Genomic DNA, 25,207 nt, shown 5'->3' with positions numbered 1-25,207 from the left:
CTTTTGACCTTTGGGAGTGTTGAACTGTTCCTCCATTGGCTACGATCTGGCTTCACACTGGGAATTTCTGGCAGCTGTGCTTAATATGGCCAAAAATGGGTGATGGCTGGGAGTGATGATTGCAACATTTCTGCTGTTGCTGCAAACAGTCTGTGCATGTATCTGCACGTCTGTGTGTGCTGGGCTTTTCACTGTTTTAATATCACTGAAATACATTATTTGAATTGCTTTGGAGCCGCTGAGGACAAGAGCGTGACAAGAAAAGAAATCAGAGTATGGAAAAAACCCACCCCCCTATTAAAATGTCAGCCCATTTTCCCACTCTCCTTCCAGTGATTAATGGCAGAGGCAAAGGCCCCCTGACATTAAAGATCTGACCCACACCTGATTGAATTCACAGAGGATTTTTCAGTCTTTGAGCTGGACAGCATTTCATAGGGGCTTAATATTTTGTAAGGTTTTGGTTCAGTATTTTGTGATGCAGCAAGATCCTTGTATTTCTGCGTTCTGTGAAAATACACTGGTTATGATATAAAGTACCTGAGTGACCTGAAGCACTGGTAGAAACTAATGATTCTGTAACTTTTCTTTATTGCAGGCTGCAAACAGTTACCTGAGGGATCAGTGGTTCCATTCTCTGCAGTGGAAGGTAAGTTCTGTACTTCATCTTCTTCATTCTCCAAGATTACTTTTTAGAATTCCCTGTTTGTTCATTGTCAAAGCCCTGAATAGATAAAGTCTTTTCTTGCAGAAACCCTAAATCAGAACATATCTGCAGTTTTAACATGTCTGTGTAACTAATGAAGTGGACAAATTAACTTGTTACACATCCCAGCTTTATCAATATGTGGCTGGCTTCAAAAAGTAGATAGGCAATTAATTCACATTTCAACAGAACAGAGATGGGATGGCTTTAGTTTTGTACTGTGAAGTGTAAAATGCTATAGAGAGTACACCTCATCTTATCCTCTGGACTCTTGGGATATTTTGCGGTTTTTGTTTGGTTGTTTTTGATTTTTCTGAGAAGCTAGGGAGAAAAAGTGTTTTTAGAGTTGTTTATTGTACGTGTAACATCAGTCAGTGATGCATCAGTCTGTGTTTATACTTTAGGATGATTTGGAATTAAGGGCAGTTTCCATTTCAGAGACCTCAAGCCCTTTCTCATTTTCAGTGGGAACAATGGACTGATTGCCCTGAGTAGGGACAGTGGATCACAGTGACAGCATTGTGTCTCCAAAGCAGCACATTCCTCATCAAAAGCCATAGCTGCTGACCTTTGGATGGAATCTGTGTGGATCTTTGATGCAGTTAGAAATGAGGTTTGGCCTGATGCTGAGGTTGGTTGTCCTCCCTTGCCTTGCAGTGGGAAAAACAAGCAGCAGTTTTCAGCTCAGGACTTGCCTTCAGCAGGGTTTCAGTGGAGTCAGCCAAGTTGCCTGTGCAGCTTATCAAGATTTCAGCCTGCTGACAGCAACCACATGGAAAAATATACGGAAGTCCCTCCCACCAAACTGGTTTTGTTGTAGGTGTATTTGATAGTTGCAAAATAGTTGTGTGGCAAAACTACAGTGTTGGTGTGCTTTGTGTGGCCATCAATGTCTGGCAGAACCGTGTTCTGAGCAGTTCCAGGCTCTTATCAGCAAAAGCCAAGTGTTGAGATCTCCTTTCCCAGACCACTGGCATATTCTCCAGCCTGTCACCCTGATTGCCCAAACAAGAGTGGGACAGCAGTGCTGATAGCAGAAGGCTGGGTTGTGCTGTAGCACTTTATTTTGGCCTCTTGACAGTATCATTAACACAACAGCCAGCCAGCCTTGATTTCTTTGCAACTCCTGAGGATAACAAAGCACTTAAAGCATGCAGAGGCATTATCTCCATGTGGCCATTATTTTCTCTCCTGCTTTGGCAGGCAGGGATGATCAGAGAAAGCATGGATAGAAATGATGATGGAATCTCTTTTTCTACCTCATCCCCAGCCAGGATGGTTGTGGTACCAAAGTGCTGGTGGCTCATGCCCACTTTGTTCCTGCAGTGAGGGGTGGGTGAATTGGGGTTGGAGGTGCAACTCTGGAAAACATCAAGTAAGATGTGGTAAAGATGCAACATGGCCCTACTATTCAACCCACCAAATAAATTCTTAAAAAAAAAACCAAAAAGGAAAAGAAAGAAAGCAAGCCAGGCTAGACAAGTGGCCTGGCTTGCTTACATGCCTTTCAGTCACGGAGAAGGAGCTTTTCTCTGTGGGAGTTGTTTTTAAAGAAGCTTTTCTTAAACTTTCCAGTGCTTCTGACCCAAGCCTCTCATTTTGGGAAACTCTGAGTAATTTAACTTGGTGCAAAGTAGAATTTATTTTTGCTTCCGTGTTTCCCTCCCCACCCCCATTAAATTTGTTTCTGAAAAACAAGTGAAACATTATCTTGATTTGAAAGCCCTTTCCTTTACCAAGAATAGCAAATCGTGTTTTCCCATAAGAACAGTGACAGGGTTTAGTCACTGCCCAGGTACTTGGCACTAAGAAATTCCTCTTTGCTAAAATGGAGGTAATTTAGGTTTTGTTTTTTTGTTGCTTAATAGTTCAGAGGAAGAGCACCTGGTAGCTTTCTGCTCTTTGGCAGGCTTAAGTGAGATCCCAATGGGCTGGAGAACCAGGACAAGCTGTCAGTGTAGGAGGGGAGTGAGGGAGTGCAGTTTGTGTGTCTGCTTTAGTGAAGTTTATCACTTTACTGGCACTGGAGGCTATGACTTTAAGAGCCAGGTGCCAAGGTTCATCTCACTCCATAATTTGTATGGTTTGATGATTAAGCAGGTAGTGAGGGAACCCACAAAAAACAGGAAACCTATTCTTCTGCAATGGGGCATTTACACAAAGCACCAGGTGGCAGAGAGATCACCACAGCTGTATTATAATTGGGTGGTTGTGCTGATGAATGATATATTTGTCCAGTGGTCTTACAAATAATAGGTCAAACCATTTCTGTGGGATGTAGAACACAGATACAAACTGGTGCAGAAGCTGTAACAGTTGTTCCGGGGAAAACATTCAACAGAGATGATCTTGCTATTGTTTGTACTTGTGTGGTGGGAGCATTTAGGGAACCCAGCTGAGCCCCAGTGTACTTGGCACAAGATTTAAGTTTAATTTTCTCCTGCCCTGCCCAAACAAGGCTGGAGGAATCCACTGTACAAACAGCAAACTGAAACTCTGAGAATTTCCAGCAGTGGGGATTGCCCTCTCTTAAATTACAGTTATGGGAGCAGATTCATATTCTGTCAGTGTCCTTTTGACTCTTTTTCCTCTGCTTGAAGCCTTGGGAATCAGATGCTGCATGTACCCTGAGCTACATGGGAAATGGGAGGGAGCAGTGAATAGCTGTGTCTCACATATTTGGGGAAGCTCTTTAGGTTCAGGCACACACTTTGGTTTTGTAGGAAGGTGCTAAGGTCTGTAAGAGAGCTTTGATGTGGTGCAGTTTTAAGGATTAACATGCTGTGGGAATTCAATTTGCCAACCGGCACCCTGGAAATTATTTTTGTTCTAGAGACAAACACAGAAATAAAAATCAAGAATAATTTCTTCCTGCGACCCAGAGAATAATAAAAGAGATGGTACAGATTAACAGAAATAAAAGAGAACCAAACATGTAATTATCCATGCTTTAGATCCAGCTCCAAGGGGTTTTATGTGTCATCCAGCTAACTAGCTGTCAAGATGCTTACAGAGCTTTTTGGTTGTGTCTTTTTCCTTGAATATTGAAGTCAGCAGGGTGTAGGGACAGCACAAGTGTTCCTTATGTGGTCATCTTTTCTTTGGATTTTCCATTTCAAACCCTCCCACTAAGGGTTACTCATAAGTCCTCATTTAATCTGGATATCAGTGAGTATCACAACTCCTAAAGGATTATTGGCCACCTCAGCCTATATTTAGAAATCCTGATTTCCTTCAGCTTGTAGCTAAGCCAAACCATCTTTGTCCAGAGAATAAACAGAACATGTTAACAACTCTCCAGCTCCTCAAACATAAATCATTAATCCATCGTGTAAGGAAAGTTCCTCTCAACCAAGGAGGTTGGATTGAAACCATGATACATAATCTTTGGTATGTGGAAGCTGATAAGTCATAACAGCATATCAATAAAGATAACAACAGTTTCTGTGGGTATACAAAAGAGAATAACACATTGCTGCATCCAGGGCAGATATAATGGTAACCAACCACTTCTGCAGGGGATGGATACAGCTAAACTTGGCTTTGAGAGATACTGGGACTAGTAATTTTGGGACACACACAAATAAGCAAATACATACTGTTGGTATTTTCCCAGCCAGCATCCATCTACTTTGTTGCTTGTTTATGTGTTGCTCTCTTTGGGCTAAATGCAATTTGTGTGCATTTGTAGTGCTGAGCACTGGGAGGTCCCATCCTCTGTAGAAAACCAGTAGCCCCATTACACCCCATGCTAAAAGTATTAATCATTAAAAGGTACACTTAACTAATTTAGTACCATGTTGCATTTCAGTTAGAAAGACATCAGAGAGGTTTTTTTCCCCAGGAGTACAGGTATAGATTTACGTTTTTTACTGGGAATTCACCTAAGCTCATGCAGGGCATGTTGCATTTTTTATTGTGCTTGATAGTAAGCCCTGAACACTGCCCTCATTGTGGGGTGAGTTGCTTGTGTTTTCTGGTCAGCTGGGTGATGCAGCAATCAAACATGTCAGTTGACAGCCTTTGGGGGAATGTCCTGAATTGACACAACACTGAAAGAACAGAGACAGGTCTGCAGGAAAGCATGAAGCATGACTCAAACTGAGCTTTGTGTGCTTCTGACCTGGATCTTACAGAAAGGCTTGCCTGAACCTTGTCTTTCCCACTGATGCTTTTAAGCAGTGCCCATGTGTCCCCTAATGAGTACTGCTGCTTGGTCAGGGAGTTTACACATCTCTTAGCAGGGACGGTGCAAATGTGTTAATTGTAGGATTGTTTGGGTTGGAAGGGACCTTTGAACATCATCTGGTCCTCTCTCCACCCACGCCACGCTTGTCCTCTGGCAGTGCAGGGTTTATTTGAGGTGGTAGGAGGCTGCTGAGAGCCTGTGAAGCCCCAACCCAGGCACATGAACCCAGCAGTGCAGCCCCCTCCCCATCCTGCTCATGCAGCCCAGCATACGTGCACACCCCTGACCTGCAGTCACATTACCTTTTGTTTTAAAATTCATTTTCAACCCAGACTCCAAGTTTTGAATCCCATGAATTAGGAAACTGGAACAATGTTGTCATTTGGGATTTGCAAACGTTTTGCATTGAATACTAAAACGAGCGATGTTGGCCTTCGTTCAAAAACTGTAATTTTGGATTAATACTTCCCTGGTTCTCATAGGGATTGTTCTATCTGTGTCTTCAGGAAACAGATACTTCCATGCACAAGCAGCCCTATTAATTGCAAAGGGATTGACTGTCAAATAAAGTCATGCTTGACCTGAATGATGCTATGCTCTCTGGTCTTTACTGTGACCAGGTTATGAATTTCTTGTTAATTAGTATTTTTTATGCAATAGCCATGGGTGAGTATCAGTTTTTGTATCAAATGGTGAATGTTCAGAGCGAGTTACTCTTCTTTGAAATTTAAAACTGCAAAATAATAAGTTAAGAGCAACTGTTCTTGAAAGTGTGGTAAAGCCTTGCTTGTGTAAAGCACCTTTACGGCTTTGTCACCATGGTAATGATTAAAAATAGTGCTGATACAGGAGTGGGGGTTATATGGAATTTAAATGATGACATTAAAGAAATTTACGGCCTTAAATCTCAGTAAATCTTGCCTTAAAACTGTGAGATCTGGGAAAAAATCACATTGGATATAGTTAAAAGGGCCAGTGTGTTTAGTGACCTAATTTATGATCTGAGAGAGGAAGATTTGGTACCCTGTGACAATTCCATAGCTCCGTGCTCTACTGCGTAGTGGAAATTCTATTTGAAAAGCTCAGCAGTTCCTTGGAGTGGTAGTTCTGTACTTCAGGCTTCTCCTTTGTGGTTACTCAGTTCACAAAACCATAACTGTCTTGGCTTTTTCTTTGCTTTCTTTAGCTGAAACACTGAGGTATTTTCACAGAACTGAGAAGTTTTCATTTTTGTTTACTTTGAGGGAAAGCAATAAATGATACAATTAGGCCAACAATGGCTTTTTTTTTTCCTTTTGTGTCTACGTGCAAGTCAATAATAGAATGATAGGAACCAAAGATGTGGAATTAGGTTTTGCCTTTCACAGCCCCAGGGTTTTGGGAGCATTGTGGGCTTTGTGACACACTGGTTTTGGACAAGCAGGTTTATTGCTCGGACAGATAAAAGGCAGCCCACAAGTTTTTGGGTGGTGGTCATATTCTTCCTCTGAAATGCTTGGGTACCAGTTATGGGAGACCATGAGCAGTTTTTTAAGATATCCTGAACAGTTAATTTAAGATATCCTGCCTTTCCTCTGCATCATGGTGCTGTTCTAGGCCAGACTTTGTAGGGAACAGATGTGGGGTCCAGGGGGTGTGTAAATGGATCTGTGTTGTCAAGAAGTGAGATTGGTACCAGTTCGAGCTTTCTGGTGAACATAGTGAGATCTTTTCTCAGCTTTTGATGACTCTTCTCATGGTGAAGTTGATGTTTGCTGTCATAGTTTGTTCTTTTGTATATGAAAGGTAACATGAAATGCAGCTCTGTGTGCCTGCTGTTCATCTGGTGATTGAAAAGACCTCCCTGTTTCTTATCTGAACAACCTCATTGCAAATTCAGGAACAACATAATGGAAATCTTGTCGTACTTAACAGCCTTTTATTTCCATAACATTTATTTTTTGTAGTTAAGTTGAGGGGGGATGTCTTTTTGTCTTCTTTCTTGCTTTCTTTTTGGCTTGAGATATCTTCATGAGCACATGAAGTCTGTTGCCTCTCTCATTTTCCAGCACAAATTTGACAGTCTCAGGCCATCTGTTATCAGAAGCCACTTGAAAATTCTTGGCCTTGTTTTCTGTTTCTGGGATCTCATTTTGCTAGAGGTAGCTGTGCTGCCATAGCAGAAAGGCACAGATCTCACTTGGGAGGTGGAAATGAATAGATGAAAAACAGACAAGATGTTGACAGAAAGTTTTTTCTTCTATTCATTTTATGAAATGCTGGTAATGTTTTAAGAACTGGAACAGGTGGAGTGGCTAGATTTTATTTCTTTTAAGCTTTCACTGCCTTTGCAGTGGGAAAATACCTCATTCTTTCTGTGGGGGCCACTGGAGCAGGTTCCTCCCTGAAGGAACATCTGCAGCAGTGGCAGCTGAGCACGGGCTGTGCTCTGTGTTGGCTTCACATGGATCACTTCAAATCTGGGAGCTGCATATCCATGTCAGCACAGCACTTTGTGCAGCCCAAGGAGGCTCTCAGCAGCACGCTGGGATGCCAGCCTGGAGCTGAGCTGCTGCTCTGAGCTGCCCTGCCCTCATCCAGCCACAGTCACACGAAATTTGTGCACCCCTAGCTGCCCCCTGTATTGCCAAAACGGCCTTTTTTAAGGAGGCAGAACTCAAGCCAATTCATGGCCTGGTAGTGAAATTTGAGTAGAAACTAGATAGTTATTTTCTATCTTGCTTTAGCTAAGTCAGGACCAGCTCTAAATTTTCCTCTCTAGACTTGGATGCTATCCTATTCAAACTAATATTAGGTCTGAAGATAGAGGGGTGTCAAAAACAGCTGAATAAACAGGTCAGCTTGTTATTGTGTGCTGAGATCTCAGCTCTGAAGAGGAGCAGATACAATTGCTGGAATATGTTGTTTCTGAGGAATGCTGAGCTGCTGGCCAAGAGGGAGCCTCGGGTTTTGTGCCGGTGAATTGCTCCTCTGCATTATTCCAGGGCTGACCTTATGACTAATTCTTTGAAATTCAGGATTTTGAGGTCATGATGACCAAGATTTTCACCAAATTACACCTTCTTATCTACAGCTGTCATAATATAGAGCTGCACCAAAATTATTCTCTTGTTCAGGTTTCTGGCTGCAGAAAAATCTGGTTTTAGGAGATCTCTTATGGAGACAGGACAGGACTGGTAGGCTTTCCCAGGAGTGTAATTATCCTCCTTGCATGATGCATTGGGTGTGAAAACCTAACTCTGGGAGATGACACATGCTAAGTGCCTTGTTAAGCTGCTGCCATGGAGCCCAGTTCTGCATTCTGGCTCTTATGAGAACTCTTGGTGTCAGAAGACCTCCATGACCCACCCTGAAGGAGCAAAGGGGATCTAGGTGTTGTTTTAAATTTCTCTTCCATTTCTTGCACAGTTTTGTCCTTACATTATAGTATACATAATGTATTAGGGGATTATAAAACTGCTGATAATACCCAAAGAAAACTGTAAAGCAGTATATTGCAAGTGTCACAGTCTGTATCATCTGCCCTAGCTCTTGCTGTAAGCCTCATGTTCATCTTATCTGTCACAGGTCCTTGTCTTTTTTTCCTAGAACACTGATGCTTTTAAAATTAGAAAAAAAAAGTATCCAAAAGCCGGTATGTCCTTCATTCCCCTCTCTTCATTCAGAAGCCATTTTGCATTGCAGTATTCCCCATCTCCTGGTTTCTGGTGCTCTTTGCTGTCTTATTTAAGATGGGAATACTGGTTCAGGGGAGATCCATCAAGAACAACAGGGATGTTGGGAGTGATTCTGAGCATGAGGTGGGCAGTGGTTCTGGGAGCATCCCAGTGATCTCTGGTTCTCAGCAAGGATTTGAGTCTTGGGATCCCAAAGCTGAAAGCTCCGAGTCTTCATTCTGTCTCACACATCATGCAGCAATCCCAAAGCTGAAAGCTCCGAGTCTTCGTTCAGTGTCGCACATCACGCAGCGCTTGTGCCAAGGAGAAGGAAAACAAAGAAATTGCAGAGATCCAGGGACATTTTGGTAGGCTGAAGAGTTGCAGGAGGTTTGAGGGTTTGTGCTGATGTGGCACAATAAGATGCAGTATAAAAACATGGAACAAAGTGATGGGAATGTTTCAGATGCAAATGCTGCTCTGAAATTGGGCATCTCCCTGTGAGAAACTGGAAAATTCAGTGCTCCAGAGCCCATAAAGAAACACCCTGCTTTTCTGAAGTCCCTTTTAAGATGCTTGCAAACATCTCATCAGCATCCAGTCCCTGCTCTCCCTAAGGCTCTGCAGCAGCTTTCTGACACAAACATGTTCCTCGAGCCGTGCACATCTCTCTTGCTGACGACATTGGTGATGCAGGTGCACAAGAGAGAAGCCAATTTCAAAGCCATTTATGGTGTTGAGGAGCTAGAAAACCAGCAAAATAATACATTTGCCAAGGAGGAGAAAGTGAAACAGGTGGGTAAACGTCCATTTAGAAGGTTTTGCTGACTGGTGAGAGGGGAGGAGAGCAGAAAAAGCTGAGGGTGTCCACTGCCAGCAGTAGAGAGTAACAAGGAAAAGGGATGACGTGGCTTTTTAATACATTTTGCATATCTGGGAAGAAATAATTGCTTTGTGTACTACTTGGTGCTACCTCAGCTTACTGGAATTTCCCAGAAAATGAAAAGGGGATAGATTATCTTCCTGAGGTTATCTTTTGTTAGCAGTTACTACAATGTGTAGCGATAGTAGCTGCTTACTCCCAGTTGGAGGGGGTTTCTCAGGTGGCGAGTCCTTCCCGTCAGGGCTCTCACACGCCTGAAATTTCTGGCATGTGCTGTGCAGCCTTGCAGGTGAGGCCACCACGTCCTGTTTTCCAGTGGGTCACCAGCTCTCTCATGCCTGAGTGGGATCTGAAGGGTGCAGTGCCAGAGCAGGGGGGCTCTGCACAGCAGGTATGCCTGGCTCTGCTCCATGGTGGCCTTGTGCACAGCTTTGTGCTTTGCCAGACCCGGTCAAAGTGCAGTGATGATAAGATTGTGCCTGCTCCTTTTTTTTTTTCCTACCCAGTATCTTTTCTCTGCAGTGGCCAAGTCATTCCCACCATGGGCTGAGAGCTGGTGGATGCCAAGGCTCCACAGACACAGCCATCATGTGTAGAACATAAAGGGCATGAAGAGAAAAGGAATTAGGAACCTGGATCAGCGTGTCAGAGGATTTTATAATGTAGTCAGTAACTGTGGGTCTGTGCACAGAAAAGCACACAGCAAGGACCACACCTAGATGGCACTTATTGTCACAGTGCCTTGTGGCATCTGTGACAATGTTTGCTGCATGTCAAAATCCACAGTCACACAGTGTCTGCTGTGCTTTAGTTATTTAATACTACCTTTTTGCCTCTGTGCACTCAGTGCAGTTAGTCCACTGAAGGCTTCAGAAAGTATGGAGTGTGTACAGTACACACTTTTTTCTAGTAGTGTGCTTCAATTTTTTTATTTTTATTTGAATTGGACATTATTTTTCTGACTCTGGGTCATGCTGCAGATACAGGAGCAGGTCAAACTCGCACCTCTGGATGTCAGAACACTGAGATCCTGATGTGCAGACAGTGGCCATGTGGGGCATTTGCTGCTCTGGAGAAAAGGGCCAGAGCTGCTGCAGGGAGCAGTGAGGTCCTGCAAGAGTGGGAGCATCTGTGTCTGAACATGTTTGAAACCTTCCCCCTGCTAGTGAGTCAGAGGCTGTTTGAGTCCTGTAGCTCGAGCAGGGTGTCTGGCTCCTGCCCTGTTGAGTGAGGCCAGCAAACTCTCTATGAAAATTTTTCTCACTCATTCTGCAGAAGATATTCGAGTAACTCAGGAGGGTTTGTAAACTTCCTCCTCACCAGCCTACAGTTAGGGCAAACCTTTCCTGTATGTCTGGGACAATTGTGTTGATAAACTGTTTGGAAGTTTGTTCTCCTGCCCAAGATAAGGAGGAAAAAATGTTGTGTGACTTCTGTGTAGTAAAAAAAAACCAAAGCAAAACACCCAAATATCTGACCCAATGGGCAAGATGTTTTAGAATATTTCTTCATTTGGGGAGATGTCACATGGAATTTTCAACCCAAGATACCAATGCTTTTTGCAAGCAGGGAGTGGCTTGTGCTTCTGCTGGAGTATCTGCAGTCATAGTGAAATTCCGCATAGCCAAAGCAACATTAAAAACAAACCCCAACTTGGCTCTGGTACGGAAAATACGGAACAGCAGTTGCTGTGTGCAGGATGAAAGCTGATGTTTTGCCAACCTGAAGTGTAAAGCTGGTGCTGGAACTGGGGCCTGAAGAATGGGAACGTTTGCCAAAAGGAAATGGAAGCAGGGATGGAGGGTTTCGGGGAATGCATCAGCCTCGGCCATGCCAAAAAACATCTCCCCTGTGGACAGGTCTGATTACAGGAGTAACCACATTAGCCCAGGCAAAGTGCAGCTGGAGCCACCGCTGGCTTTTGCGTTTTCTAGCTGGGTTTAGGGCATCTCAGATGCAGGAATGAGGTAGTGCTGGGTTTGGCTCCACCAGCTGTGTTCCTACATCTTACAGAGACTCAAGGGCTGTGCAGGGATACGAGGGAAGACAAGGCACCAGCAGAAACAAAGCCCAGTTTCTTTGCTTGGTAGTGGGGAGGTCTGCCAAGGATGACCTCTTCCCTCCCTGGTCAGGAGGCTAGGAGGAAGCCACAATTTTTGAGCTGCTTTCAGTTTTTGGAGACACACACACTGTGCTTGCATGCAGGTTTGTCTTCAGTGGAGCTCATGAATGTCATGGTTTTAGTTTTCTTCCTTTCCCTTGGGTAAAATAACCTTCCTGTTCCATCCTCTCATCCCCTGTTGTTACTGAAGGATCTCTTTGCAACAGTGTTGAGCACATCAGAGAGCAGAAGCCCTGAAGGATGGGCAGTCAGTTGACAGCTGTGTGCAAAGGAGGAGGAGATATATATATATATATATGTGTAGATAAGATATATAATATGCTTTGGGAGCAAGTTCTTCAGTGCATTAGTGTTGCAGCTGCCCAGAGTCACGCTGAGATGCGACTGAGGAGCCTGCCCTGTCACCCCCCTTTGTCCTGTGTCCACTTTGCACTTCTCTTGGTTCAAGCAGAAATGCGTTCTGTCTCTGCTGCATGCTTTTAAAATTGTGTTTATTTCAGCATTCTTTTCCTTTGCAGTGGTACTGCCCCAGTGGTACCTGAGCAAAGGACAAACCCTGTGCCTGGGGGAAGGGTCTGTGTGGTTGTTCCAGCTCGTGCATCAGTAACAGCTGAACCCACGTCACCGCTTGCTGAACCCATTGAACTCTGGCAGCTCTGGGATGGTGCTGACCTGAGCCTTGGGTGGTTCTTGCCTGGCTTAGTGAGATCTGGAGACACTGGTGGAAAAAACCAGGTGAATCAGGGTAAACTGAAAAAGGTGGTGGCCTGAGATGGTGAGATGGGGAAGCACAGCAACGGGGCATCAGTATTCAAGTTCCTGCAGGCACAGTGCTTGCCAGTGGTGTTTCTCCTTGGGGTACCAGGATCCAGAAATTGTCTTGGAGGCCTGAGGGTCAGAACACTTCAGTTCTGCTCTGTTCCTGGCTTGCCATATGACATCAAGGAAATCACCTTGGTTTTCTTGCTCTTTCTCCCCTTCTTGCTTTTAATCATGTAGACTGTGAGCTGCTCAGGCCAGAGAATGTCACTGGGTGTATTTACTCAGGCCATGGATTCACAGGTGCCAGTCTCAGTGTAATAAATAATAATGATTTTACCAGGATCTTTTTTATATGAGTTGGTGAAAAACAAAGTGTTATTTAGACTTTACTTGAGTGAGAATCAGAAGAACTTACCTTATAATATTTCCCTCCATTTCTCTGGCCTGTGGCAAGGAATTTATGGGAAAATGAGCCTCGACCAAGGCAATTGCATTCAGAGAAGCAACTGAAGCACAGAAGTTGATACACTTCAGCATTTTGCACCGGGTATAATGAAATATGCAAAAAATGCTGTGACCTGAAAATATGGTGGAGAGCAAAAGTTTGCTGCTGCTGTTTCACAGCATATCTCTATTTTAGAGAGCAGCACATTAGTCTTTCTGTACAGAACTTTCAGAAGGTCAGGAAGAGTTTGATTACTGCAGCATGAGCAGTTTGAAGTCCCTGATTTAGAAAAGTTTCCATAATCTCATCCCAGCCCCAATCCTTTGGCTAGATTCGGACTTTCTAAAGACTTAGTCTTTTCAGGTAAGTTTCTTTTTTTTCTTTTTTTTCATATTGGTAAATGTTGCAGGCAGGAACATAGTTCCAAAAGCTTTCAGTGGATTCAACTGGTGATTTAAGTCCATCTCTGACTAGCAGGGAAAATTCTGTTAGCAGCAAGTTAACCTTAGGTATTTTTCAGAATACTGTGAAGTGATACCTGCTAATATTAAAAGCAGAATATGGGTGTGACCAACTTTTGGGATGCCATGCCCTCTTTGTTTGCATGAAGATAATGAGTTAAAGGTCAAAATACTAGCAGGTGATGCTGTAGAATGCATGGTGCACCTGGGCTTTGTAGGACAGGCCAACATGTGTGTTGGACATCGCCAGCAGCTCTTCCTGTTCCTTGTTACACAGAGTTTGAACAAAATGTTCTGCTGCAGTGGAGAAAACCTTTCCAGAGTCTGCTCTCAGTGTTGTTTTTATCTCTGCAGATTTGCATCTAGCAAGAGGCACCTCCATTTTACATAAACACTGTCAACATCAAGTGTAACACTAGCCCATGTCACCCGTCCCCGCAATGAGCTGAGGGGACCTTTGTGCGGGGACCTGACCTTTTCCCTCTTGCTGGAGCTGCTCTCGTTGCTCAGCAAGAAATAAACAATTGCTGGCACCCACAGCCCTCCAGGGCAGTGCCTGTTCCTGGAGGAGCTGCAGCCTGTCCCGTTCCTGCAGGAGCGGCATCCTGTCCCCTCCAGCCCTCCAGGGCAGTGCCTGTTCCTGGAGGAGCTGCAGCCTGTCCCGTTCCTGCAGGAGCTGCAGCCTGTCCCGTTCCTGCAGGAGCTGCAGCCTGTCCCGTTCCTGCAGGAGCTGCAGCCTGTCCCGTTCCTGCAGGGAGCTCCATCCTGTCCCATCCTGCAGGAGCTGCAGCCTGTCCCGTTCCTGCAGGAGCTGCAGCCTGTCCCGTTCCTGCAGGAGCTGCAGCCTGTCCCGTTCCTGCAGGAGCTGCAGCCTGTCCCGTTCCTGCAGGAGAACCATCCTGTCCCATCCTGCAGGAGAACCATCCTGTCCCGTTCCTGCAGGAGAACCATCCTGTCCCGTTCCTGCAGGAGCCTCCCTGCTAAAGACTCAACTGATCCTTTGCAGGCTGCATATGGTAAAGGGGGAAGAGAGCTAGAATTTAGCAGGCTCTTCAGCATTAGGGATGGCCATTAATTTTCTTTATGTAATGAAATAGTATTTGCTGATGGGAAGACAGGTTCCCGAGAGTACAGAATGTTCTCTGGCTGGCAGTGGCAAAGCAAGGATGAAATTTTGTCATCAAAAAGGCTAACTTCATTTTTCCCTTTTTGGATCAGGTATGGTCACTGCTTTAAGATGTTCCCAACATGAAAGGTCTTGCTAGGGCTGAACAAGGCAAATGTTCCATGCTGGCTGATTTTGTGCATTAGAGTCCATTTTTCTTAGCTGTTGACTACATCAGTATTATCATTCTTGTCCAAGAAAGTGGTGTATGAGCAAGGGCTACAAGATGAGGCTATTATAGGATAGAAAAAGAGACGAAGACCTTACTTAAAAAAAGCTGAAAGTTTCCTAGGCTCTCTTCAACTTTCTGTTCACAGCAGTGTTCAAAAGCTTTTGAGCACTGATGGTAAAAATGACTGCTTATAGATTTTTGTCACATTTCCTAGCTTAATAACTCTAGAAAAGTGATTTCTCATACATGGACTTCAGTTCTTTCCTCCTGTAAAAGAGGATTGAGACTTAGGTCTTGGAGTTTCTGCAAGACTTAATTAATTAGAGTGATTTGGGAATGAAGGATGCCCTGTCAGTGTCACTTATTCTCCTCATTCTGCTTCTTCTGAGTACTTAATAAATTCAGTGGTTTTGCATTTAAAGTCAGCATGGCAAGATTTTGGAGTGACACTGGCTGAATGGCTCTGGCTGGTCAGTAACTAGAAGGGTCAAATTCCAAGTTGGCATATCTTATTTTCACTCACATAAATTTTCACAGGAGCTGCTGCTTTTAGTGAAATCCCCCTACAAACTGGATTCCTATCCTGGTATTTTTCTTGTTCAGGCTATTAATGATAAATGTTGTGTGAATTTTTTCAGCAACTTGAAGGCATCTTTTACACCTACATCCAGGGGGAGTGAACTCCTGGACTGACATTCTTGTTCTCCATGTGGGTCTTTACCAGGCAGCTTTGTTTTTCAGCTTGTGAGTGATTGTTGCTCCCTGCTCTGGAGCCAGCACAGGTAGAATGGAGCAGATGGCTCAGTGTTGCCTAAGTGCTTGCTGAGACACAGCTAATTGCTTCTGTAACCCACTGATAGGTTTCAGGCTTTAATTGAGGCTTTCAGCAAGGCGCTCAACAGTGAAAAGCGTTCTGCTGAGAAAAACAGCGCTGTAACCATGGCCAAAGGTTCAGGACAGCAGAGTTCAACCCTCTTGGGGATGGCTCCTCTATTTATTTATTTATTTTCTGCTGCTTTCCCACCATCATTCAAGACTCCTGTAGTGCTGTTCGCAGGCTGCAGCTCAGTCTGTCAGTGCCACTCAATCCTTTGTGCTGGAAACGTGAAGCACACACTGATAAACTTGGATTCTGTGCTTGCATCAGGCTTGGTGTGTCTGCAAAGGTGGCTGTCCCCTGATGCTCCCTCTGAGTCCCTGCCTGCCCTGAGCAGGAGCTTTGGTTGGTCCTCCCTGCATGGCAGTGGGTAAAGCTCCTGCTGTCTTCCCTCTGATGTACATCAGCATCATCAGAATTCTGACTTTTAATGGACATCTCTAAAAGGGAAAGAAAAACTCCCTTCCTCCTCCCTCACTCCAAGCAAGACTGGGTTTGACAGCAAAAGAAGGATATTTGTGGTGGAGTTGTCTGAGCAGCGTCCTGTTGGGCAAGAGTTCCCTTCAGCAGCTTCCCCTTAGGCTGGAGGAGCTGCTCTGAAGTGAGTTGTAACTCACCCAAAAGGGGCAGCCCAGAGAGGCAGGGATGCGATAACCCAGTGGTCTAACTCTCATCCTCCCCCTGTCCCCACATTTTGTCAGCTTCTAATTCTGCTTTGACTTCTTCACAGTACAGGGCCAGGAATAAGTTTCAGCACTGGAAATTGTATCTCTTGAGCCAGCTTGGTTTAGTGTCCTCAGTTAATCAGAAAGGAGTTGTTTCCAGTTTAAAAATTGTCTAATTGACTTTAAATTTAGTGCTGGAGTGGGTCTAACAGAAGGACCCTAAATAATGGCACTACATGAATAAGAGAAGTTAAATTCTATGGTTGAAGTTTCCTAAAGAGTCCAAGAAATCTGTGATCTAGAAGTAGTGCTGGTAGCTTAAAATCACTGTTGGATTCACTCTGTCTCAAGGAGCTCAGAAGAACAAAGATTTTTGTGCAGTTTTGAAATCCCAGCCACATTTGATAATGTCTGCAGCATGTTTTTATGTTCCTTTAGCTTTTCAGTGGCTTAAAATGCACTGGAAGTGTGAACTAGACTGCCAATGCGCTTTTGTACTTGGCATGAATTTAATTAAAAAGATAATTGGATTGCTTTATCAGCCTTGACATGTCAGCCTAGTGCCACTCTCCTCTCCCCCCTCTAACAGTGCTGACAAACCCAGTGCATATGAAATCTGTATTTTTCTGCATTGTTCTCTTCTCCTGTGTTTCAGGTGGGGGTTCAGAGGTGCCTGTTTGCTGCAGAGCAGTAGATCTGCTCCAGGGTGGGAAGGAAGTGGCTGATAAGCAGGGAGCCAGCATGCTCAGATGGTTCCTGCTGGGGCTGCCCTGGGCCAGCATGGGGGAAATGCCAGGAACCACAAAGCTCCAAAGCCAAACAAAGCCCACGGGCCCTGTGCAGAGTGTTGCACTCATGTGGAGCCCAAAACGTGCAGCTGGAATCTGCAAAGCTGCACAAAATGGGCAGTTTATGTGATTTTCATGGAAATGCTGCTGAGGAATGTAAGATCCATTTTTAGTGCAAAACTCTGATGATTTCATGTAAACATAAGTGCTCAGCCAGTGCTGTTAAATAAACCTGAGCATGTGTCCAGACTTTTCAACATCCCTTTTTGCAGAGGACCAGGCTCCTGCAGAGAGGGGAGTGGAATGGAATGTGAACTAAACACAAGTGGGGTCCTGGCAGTTGCTGTCCCTCAGTGCAGAGCTCCTTCCCTTCCTCTGGCACTGCCTCCACGCTCTTCTGCAGCCCCTCCTGACTCTCATGTGCCCTTTATGTTGTTTTCAGGTGTGATGTTTGAACACTCATCATCATTTCCTTGAACTTGTAGAGTGTCACCGAGCCACCTCTGGGAATTTGGGTGGGTGGGTTTTCTCTAAAGATTGCTTTTCATAATATAAAGCAGCCTCTGTTCCATAGTTTGTGGTCATGTGGCTGCTGAGGAGTAAGAGTTGTCCTCTGCTTATCCAGCTGGTCTGTGGATGGGGCAGTTGATGAAATAACTTGGACGTGGTCAGGGGCATGCAGGGAGCTGGGGCAGATGGGGTTAGGCAACCAGGCATGCTGTTCTTGAGAGTGGAAATGCTGTTGTGTGCAAGATTTGGAGACTTATAAGTTGGCTTCTCTTGCAGCTGGAGGGTGACATCATGGCTTTTTCAGGCTCCTTCAAGACCAAAGATGGTGTATGAGATTTTTCTTTTCCTTTGGTAAAATTGAAATGAATTCTGGATATGAATTCACATTCAGAATAAAGGATCTATAAGAGTGATGTTTTGATGGCCTCCCTCTCTCTCCCTTTGCTTAATGAGTCTCTTAAAAAGAACTTAAGCTTTAGAAACAATTCAATAGCAAGTATGTGTTGTTAGCCTGAGGAAGGTGTTTGAGAGGAGATGCTGAAAAGAAAGATGCTCTGGAGTTAAAAAACTCATTTTGAAATGAAAAGAATCATGGTTTCTCATTGCTTCCACAGAAGAAACTGGTTTAAACATAAAAGGTTTTCTTGTCCATTTACAAGTACAGTGTTTCAGCCATCAAAAAGCAAAACTCAACGTACAAAGCACCCCCCTTGGGCAGTTGGAAGCACAGCTGCATTCATGGGGTTTATGGTGGTGTCAGTGTGGCCCTTTGACGTGTCTTGCAGAAGAAGATTTACAAGTACAAGAAGGTGCTGAGCAACCCCAGCCGCTGGGAGGTGGTGCTGAAGGAGATCCGGACGCTGGTGGACATGGCCCTGACGTCCCCGCTGCAGGACGACTCCATCCACCAGGCACCCCTGGAGATTGTCTCCAAGCTGCTCTCAGAGGTACCTCAGCAGGGCTCCTGTTGCTCTCAGATGAGAGACAAACAGTTAAAAGTTTGGGGGTGGGTTTTATTTTAACTTGGGCTGTCAAAGTTCTGCCTGCAAGTTTGCTCGTGACTTCTGCTCACTTGAGTGGAGTTTGCACTTGCTGGGGAGAAGGAAAATTTGACCCATCTTACGTTGATTTCTGGAAACAAAACAAGCCCCATTTATCGTGTGTTTGTTGGTTTGGCTTTTTTGGTTGGTTGGTTTTTTGTTTCTTTGGTTTTTTAATTATCTACGGTAAATGTACCTGGGTTTAACTCATGTCCTAAGTCAGTGGTAAAGCTCCCTTTGACTTCTATTCCATTGGCTTTGCTTCCATGACCAGTAATTTTTGTATCAATATATATACACACACCAACAAATTAATTGTGTAGCTATTTTATTTTTATTAATTCTGATGAAGAAAAGTGTATTTCTTCAGAGTTATCTATCTTCCTGCTATAACATCTGTTTCAAATATTTAACTTTTCATGGACAGAAATTGTAATGCCAAGCAGGCTTTTCTTGTCTTAGTTCTATGTGATAGCAGAAGGATTTGATATAAGAAAAAAAATCCACTGTTGTTTTTTCTTGCAGTAGTCAAAAATCTTAGCAAGTCACAGCTTTGTAACCTCTGGATGGATCATGCTGCTGAAAAAGCACAGAGCAAACTCTTCTGCATAGGTGGTAGCATAGGTGACTTCCAGTCAATTTATTGGCTTTTCCTGGTGCTGTGTTTAAAGAAAGAATTTTGGGAAAACTGGCCACAAAATAACGCATCGTAACAATCCTTTTAATAATTTTTGTAAAGACATAGAGCTTGTCCTAAGAAAGCATTTTAAAGAAATGTATTGCTGGCTTTACTTTCTCAACTGACTGAGACCTCTGGCATGCTGGTGTTTGTGTGCTGAGCTGAAGGAGGAATGAGGGCTTGCTCCAGTCCTCACAGCAGGCACTGTACCACCTCCTTTAGGAGAATGATTTTAATGCCATGGTTTTTATTCAGGAAATAAGCAATTGAGTCTTGAGCCTTTCTTCTTGCGTCTGGTGGTAGCTGAGGACTCTGTGTGCTGATGTACCAGCTCAAGGGTGCTCTTGGCTCACTCTTCTTTCTTCTATTCAACTCTTTCAGAACAACAACTTAACCACTCAAGACCATGAGAGCATTATTGTGGTGAGTACCTTTCTGTCAAAAGCTGAGGACAAATCTATATTGTTTGATAACAGTTCTCTTAGTGCCTGTCTCTGCCCCAGTGAAGTAGGGCAAATGTGAAAGCCTTTCCACCAATGCTGCTGAGCTTAGGCAGGAATGAAAACCATTTGTCTATTTTTTGTGTGGCTTTGCCATTTCTCTATTCTTGTTTCATAGATGAATGACAATAAAGCTTTCTCATCAGCCTGTGTGAGAGAGCACAGCAGGCTGAGTGTTAACAGTCTCTCCAAATGGCCTCCTTAGGAGGCTACACAGCAATACCCATATCTGTATATGTACTTTAAATAGTCCAACCCCATCATTTCCAGATGTGCCCTATAAAACCCTTAGGCTGAGTAGTTTCCTGAGGGGCTAATGCTACCATATACAGAATGTCTCCATTGCTCAGGGTATGTGAGCAAGGGATTGCTCTTGTAAGTGTCATTCCAGTTTAACTCCCTGCTAACTTATTTGCAAAAATATCCTCTTCAACTTTTTTTCTTTTTTGTAGGTCACATTCATTTAGCCATAGAAATAAGTGAATCAAATGGCAGCTCTGTTGCTTGTGAAACAAAGTATCAGAGAGGTGGAACTTGGTTCCTCATCACTGTGATTTAATTTAATTTTCTGGCAATTTCCAGGAGACTTTCACAGTAATCTAATCTAGAGCCTCACCACCATCTGATTGTATCACATCTCTGTGACTCTTTCTGCAAAATGACAAGGTGGCAGGTAGCTGCTAGTAGGTGTTAATTGTGTTTAACTGCTGTTTAAGGTACCCTCTTAGCTGGAATCAACCACTGAGATAAATCTCTGAAGTAGCATTTACTTTTCTTTGCCATAACTTTCATTTAATTCTAGTGCCAAGGGTAGTTCAGGCACCCAGTTACAACTAGGGGAATGATTTTGAAATAAAATATGAGAGGTGGCCCTGCTGTGATCAGGGAAGGTGAACCAGGTGGCCTCCAAAGGTCCTTTCAGCTCTGTTATTGCTCTGTTCTGGATGATGGCTTCTTCAGTCCAGGTCCTGCCCTCGTGTAGGTTGTGCCCAAGCCATTAAGGAGCTGGCAGTTCCTGGGCGTTCAGAGCTCACTGCCATTACCCAGATAACCTGGGCTATTCCTGGAAAGAATTGCTAATAGTGTGTGTTTATGTAGCGTGTGGAAAGTACACAGTGCTTGGCCATGCAGATGGGACCAGCTTTCCTTGTCTGGATGGTGCTGGGGCAGATCAATATCCCAGTATCCCAACCAGTCCCCTCCTGCTCAGGATGGGACACACGTGCTGCCATGGCTGGGCAACGTGGCACAGCACAGGGTGGCACAGCACAGGGTGGCTGCTTCTGGCCATAAACTTGTGAGGAAAACCCAGGAAAGGTGCTGTCAGGCTGTCAGTCTGCCACACTGACCACAGAGGCAGAGCCACGACCTGTCACTGTCTCTGTTGTTGATATCCTGAAGCAAACAATCCCAAACATGGGTTCAGGAAAGATCTTGGGCTCAGGTGTTGGATGGGGAGCAAGGATCTTCTGTATGGGGTTGTGTTCTCCTTCAGTCCCCTGTGGCTGGGCCACCACCAGAGGAGGAGTGACCAGTTGCAGAAGGATGGCCCATGATAATGAGTATCATCGTTCTGACATGTAACCAAACAGAGCTTTGCAGTTTGCTTGGGTTTCCTTGTTGAAATTCACACTGATCTTGACCTCTGTGTAAACACAGCTGCTGCCAGCAGATTCACAGGGCTGAGTAAGGAGATGAGAGGAAGAGCAGAAACCAAAGCAAAGCCTTAGTAAAACCCCAGGTGCCATGCAGATAAAATATCTGGTGTTCAGTTGCTTAATACACAATGTCCTGGCTGCTGTGTTTAGTGTTTTACATGGAAATGGGTACTGGGAATCCCTGTAACTGAAGAGTGGAAAGGCCTGAAGGCACCACCACGTAGAATATATTATTCTGGCACCATTTCAAGTTTACAAAGGAAGCAAGAACAGCATAAGTTCATTTACCCCCTCAGTGACAGGTATGACCTCCAATGTGTTTACCCGGCATAAGCACATTGGTTTGTGCAGCAGCAAAGGAATGGTTGATCTCAGCTTTTACAAAGTTAGATGCTTGATTTTGATAAATAGGGTCTTCCCAGGTAAGAGCAGTGCTAGGTTGCTTTTAGTGAGCTCTTTCTCACAAAAAAAGAGCTTGAACTCGTTTGCAAAGGATATGTGTGTGTGGTGGTGTTCAGTTTTTTCTTTTAGGGAGATGTTCTGGCTGAAGCTATGAGCTGGATTCATCTTTGCTTTATTACATCCTAAAGCAAAAAGTTCTGCTCCTGTTTCCATTTAAACCATTATAAATAGTGCACTCCTTTGCCTGTTTTACATATTTACACTGATGTAGTTAAAAGCAGAGTTTTCCTGAGGATTCATAGCAGAGGTGTGCTTGAGCTTACTTGTAAAATAAACACATGGCCCACCTCTAATTTCTCTTTTGATGCTTTTGTCCTTTTCTAAAAGTGAGATTTTATGCCCCCAAGAAAAATACTTCACTGCAGTATGCTTTCTCCAGTTGCTGCCTTGAAATTCAATTTTTCTCCTTTTTCTCCCTTTCTTTTTAAAGGCAATTGCACCTTTGCTGGAAAACAACCATCCTCCTCCTGACCTCTGTGAATTCTTCTGCAAGGTATCCGAACAGCTTTGCTTTCTGAAATCTCATAGCTGTATATGACTGTAGTTCTTTGAGTGGGGGGTTGTTTTTTTTCCTGTAACTTCTTACCTCCTGCCCAGATTGAGTTTTTGGTCAGCAAGCAATGATACTGGAATGGTGAACAGCACCATTGTGATAAATACCATCATATGCTTAGTATATCGGAGTGTTTTGTCCTGATACTGTGTGAGAGTTAAAATTTTGAGACTCCCACACCTCAGTCTGGGTACAAGAGGTGTCCTCCTGCATGCTGTGCTTAGCTAATGCAGAAATCACTGCAGCCACTGTGGTCAGGTGTCCCATCAGCCCTTATGGATAATGGCAGTGGGAAGATTATAAGGACTCATCCTCTTCTCTGGTAAATCCATGCTTGTGCTGCATTTTGTATCCTTTATCCATAAATTTCAGAGTAGTTTGGATTGCAGACCTTGTGGATTTAAAAATACTGCTGTTCCTCAAGGCCTGTTTGTGCTTCAGTTTCGAGTCTGCTTAAATTTGCTTGCTGATGACTGGGTATGGATTTGTCAAGCACTCTGGATGCTGCTTGTAATTCCCATCCAGAGTTATTAATCAGCTGCTTCTTCCTACAGAAACTGAGTCTTGCATTTTTATAAGCACTCTTAGATCAGCAGTAGCCATTTTTATTCCTGATTTGGGATTTTTTGATCTTTTGATCTTTGGGCACCCAATTATCTGTAAATGTGTGCAATGGGATGTGTGTAGTTGAAGGAAGGCAAACAGGTTATGGACTTCCCAGAACAGAAGTGGACAGGGTAATGAAGAGAATTTATCTTCAAAATCGACCCTGTATTGAGCAGGGGGTTGGACCAGATGACTTTCAGAGATCTTTCTCAACCTAAATTACTCTGTCTGATATATTATGATTATATATTTCATCCTGTGATGGGAGAGTGGGTTGTTGGTACCTCCCAAGATCCACCACAGGTTTTTAGGCTGGATCCCAGAGAAAGGAGGTTTTTGCATTACAGTGCCTGTGTGATCATATCTTCCTATCCCCAGCCTCTTTCCTTTTAAAACTGTTGGCAGTAAGACCCCAAAATGGTACCTTGCAGTGACTTTTGGGAAGAATGGGGGACAGGGAAGGGAATTTGCAGTTTGTGAGCTCCCATGGGAATCTTCTACTGGACGCCAGCAAATCCATAGGAACGAGCAGTGTCACGAGTGCCTTAATCTCAGGAAAGATTAATTTAGCCCCTGAATCTTGTTAATCTTGGGGTTATCCATGCGTGGGGTGTGGAGCCAGGGGATGCCCATCTCCAGGATTCCTGCAGCTCACAACGTGACCTGTTGCTCCTTGCAGCACTGCCGAGAGCGCCCGCGGTCCATGGTGGTGATCGAGGTGTTCACCCCGGTGGTGCAGAGGATCCTCAAACACAACATGGTGAGTGCTCAAGGGGGCTCCAGCAGTTTGGGGAGGTTTTACTGCCACAACTTCTGTGATCCTCTGCCTGTGATGCCTGTTGTATCTAAATCTGCCCCGCCACCCAAAGTGTGAATGCTGCGTGTAATTGTGTGTTACTTCATCAGTGCAGAACTAATCAGCTTTCAGTGGGATCCTCAAAAGCATCTAAGCAAAGCCGTGCTTTGAGGGATGTTTCTTTTGGCAGCATATGCAGCTCCAGCTCTTTCCCACCTGGCCCTTGCTTGGCTCCTTATTTACTCCCTGCATGCCATCCTTGCAGTTAAAACAGTTTGAAAATCAAATAAATAACAAAGGCAGAAAATGGGGACTTTGTTCATTTTGAACTGGGCCCTCAACACTTTTTCTGTAAGACACCACCAGTCCTCTTGCTTTCCTTTTTTCCTTAGACCATGTCCAGTGAGTTCTTACCTCAGCTTTCTGAATATCCTTATGCTTTTCTACTGCTATACTTACTTCTCATTACAGGATTTAGGTACTCTGTCATTTTATGGCTGTTCTTACCCAGACTTTCTTCTCATTGCTGATCAATTCCTTGTCAGTATTTGAAATAAGTGCCCTGCTTTGCTTTCCACCCTGTAGACCAGATGCCCCTCTCCCAAACTCTGAAATGTTCTTGCATCATCCATATTCCTTTCCTAATAGAGGTCTGGGGTATTTACCAGCTCTCCAGCTTTTGTGGCATATTAAGTTTCCTGCCAATGTTTTTAAGTTACATGAAGAAGTCTTACTTCACAATGCAGTGGCAAAGAATAACAAATAAATAAAATATTTAAGACAGTTGATTTGGCTGTGATCTCAAGGATGAACCTCTGTAACTTCATAATCAACTTCTTTTCACTAGCATATAATTTTAGAGACCATCTTTTGTCATGCTGTGATTAGCATGAACCCAGTAGAAAACAGGTCGTATTTCTTATTTTTCCAATAATATTATTTAACTCCCTAAGTTTACAGAACTAGGTAAAAAGCCCAAGATGGCAAAAAGGTCATATTCCTGGCTCTGTGCCAGCACTATGCAGACATGTAAACATTTTTGAATATTCTGTAGTGTTCAGTGAAATATTCTGTAAATGTTATTCTTGGATTCCAGACTGATTTTTTTTAAAGCATCCAGAGCTCTTGAGGGGTCTCAAATAAAATCTAAATGCATAGTGTAATGCTTGTATTTGGTTAGCTTCAGAGAATTGGGTATATTTACCATACTTAACATTTGCAGATTGAAAATCAACATGTCTGTACCGCAGTGTGTAGTTGGAGAATTTATGGTGTCAGGTATTAATTGGAGTGGATTTGGGCACTTTACCACCCTCTGGAGACTTCTGTACTGAATAGTGCTTTAGAGAATGTGTGTGTGTGTGTGTGTGTGTGTGTGCACATAAATAAAGTTACTCTTTAGGGGGACACTAAACTTCATCCCCTCAGGAGGCCCCGTGCAGTCCCTGGGGCAGGAGACTGAGCTGGCTCTTCCCACCTTTGCCTCCAGTTTGTTCTGTGGCCTTTGAAAAT

The 25,207-nt window shown here is 44.0% G+C and overlaps 1 protein-coding gene across 2 annotated transcripts in view; it reads left to right on the top strand.

Annotated features, from left to right (window-relative positions):
• Positions 1-25,207, top strand: part of CMIP (c-Maf inducing protein) — a 129,795-nt gene that overhangs the window by 76,396 nt on the left and 28,192 nt on the right. For both annotated transcript variants that reach the window (XM_031063406.1, XM_031063407.1), the window contains exons 3-7: positions 599-649; positions 18,187-18,348; positions 19,502-19,543; positions 22,171-22,233; positions 23,579-23,659. In XM_031063406.1, coding sequence (XP_030919266.1) covers positions 599-649; positions 18,187-18,348; positions 19,502-19,543; positions 22,171-22,233; positions 23,579-23,659 — 399 coding nt within the window. The remainder of the gene's footprint in view (positions 1-598; positions 650-18,186; positions 18,349-19,501; positions 19,544-22,170; positions 22,234-23,578; positions 23,660-25,207) is intronic.

This window comes from Geospiza fortis, unplaced genomic scaffold (genome assembly GCF_000277835.1).
Source record: "Geospiza fortis unplaced genomic scaffold, GeoFor_1.0 scaffold1081, whole genome shotgun sequence".
NCBI lineage: Eukaryota > Metazoa > Chordata > Aves > Passeriformes > Thraupidae > Geospiza > Geospiza fortis.
The sequence above is the reverse complement of the archived record's forward strand: the minus strand, read 5'-3'. Positions and strand labels throughout refer to the sequence as shown.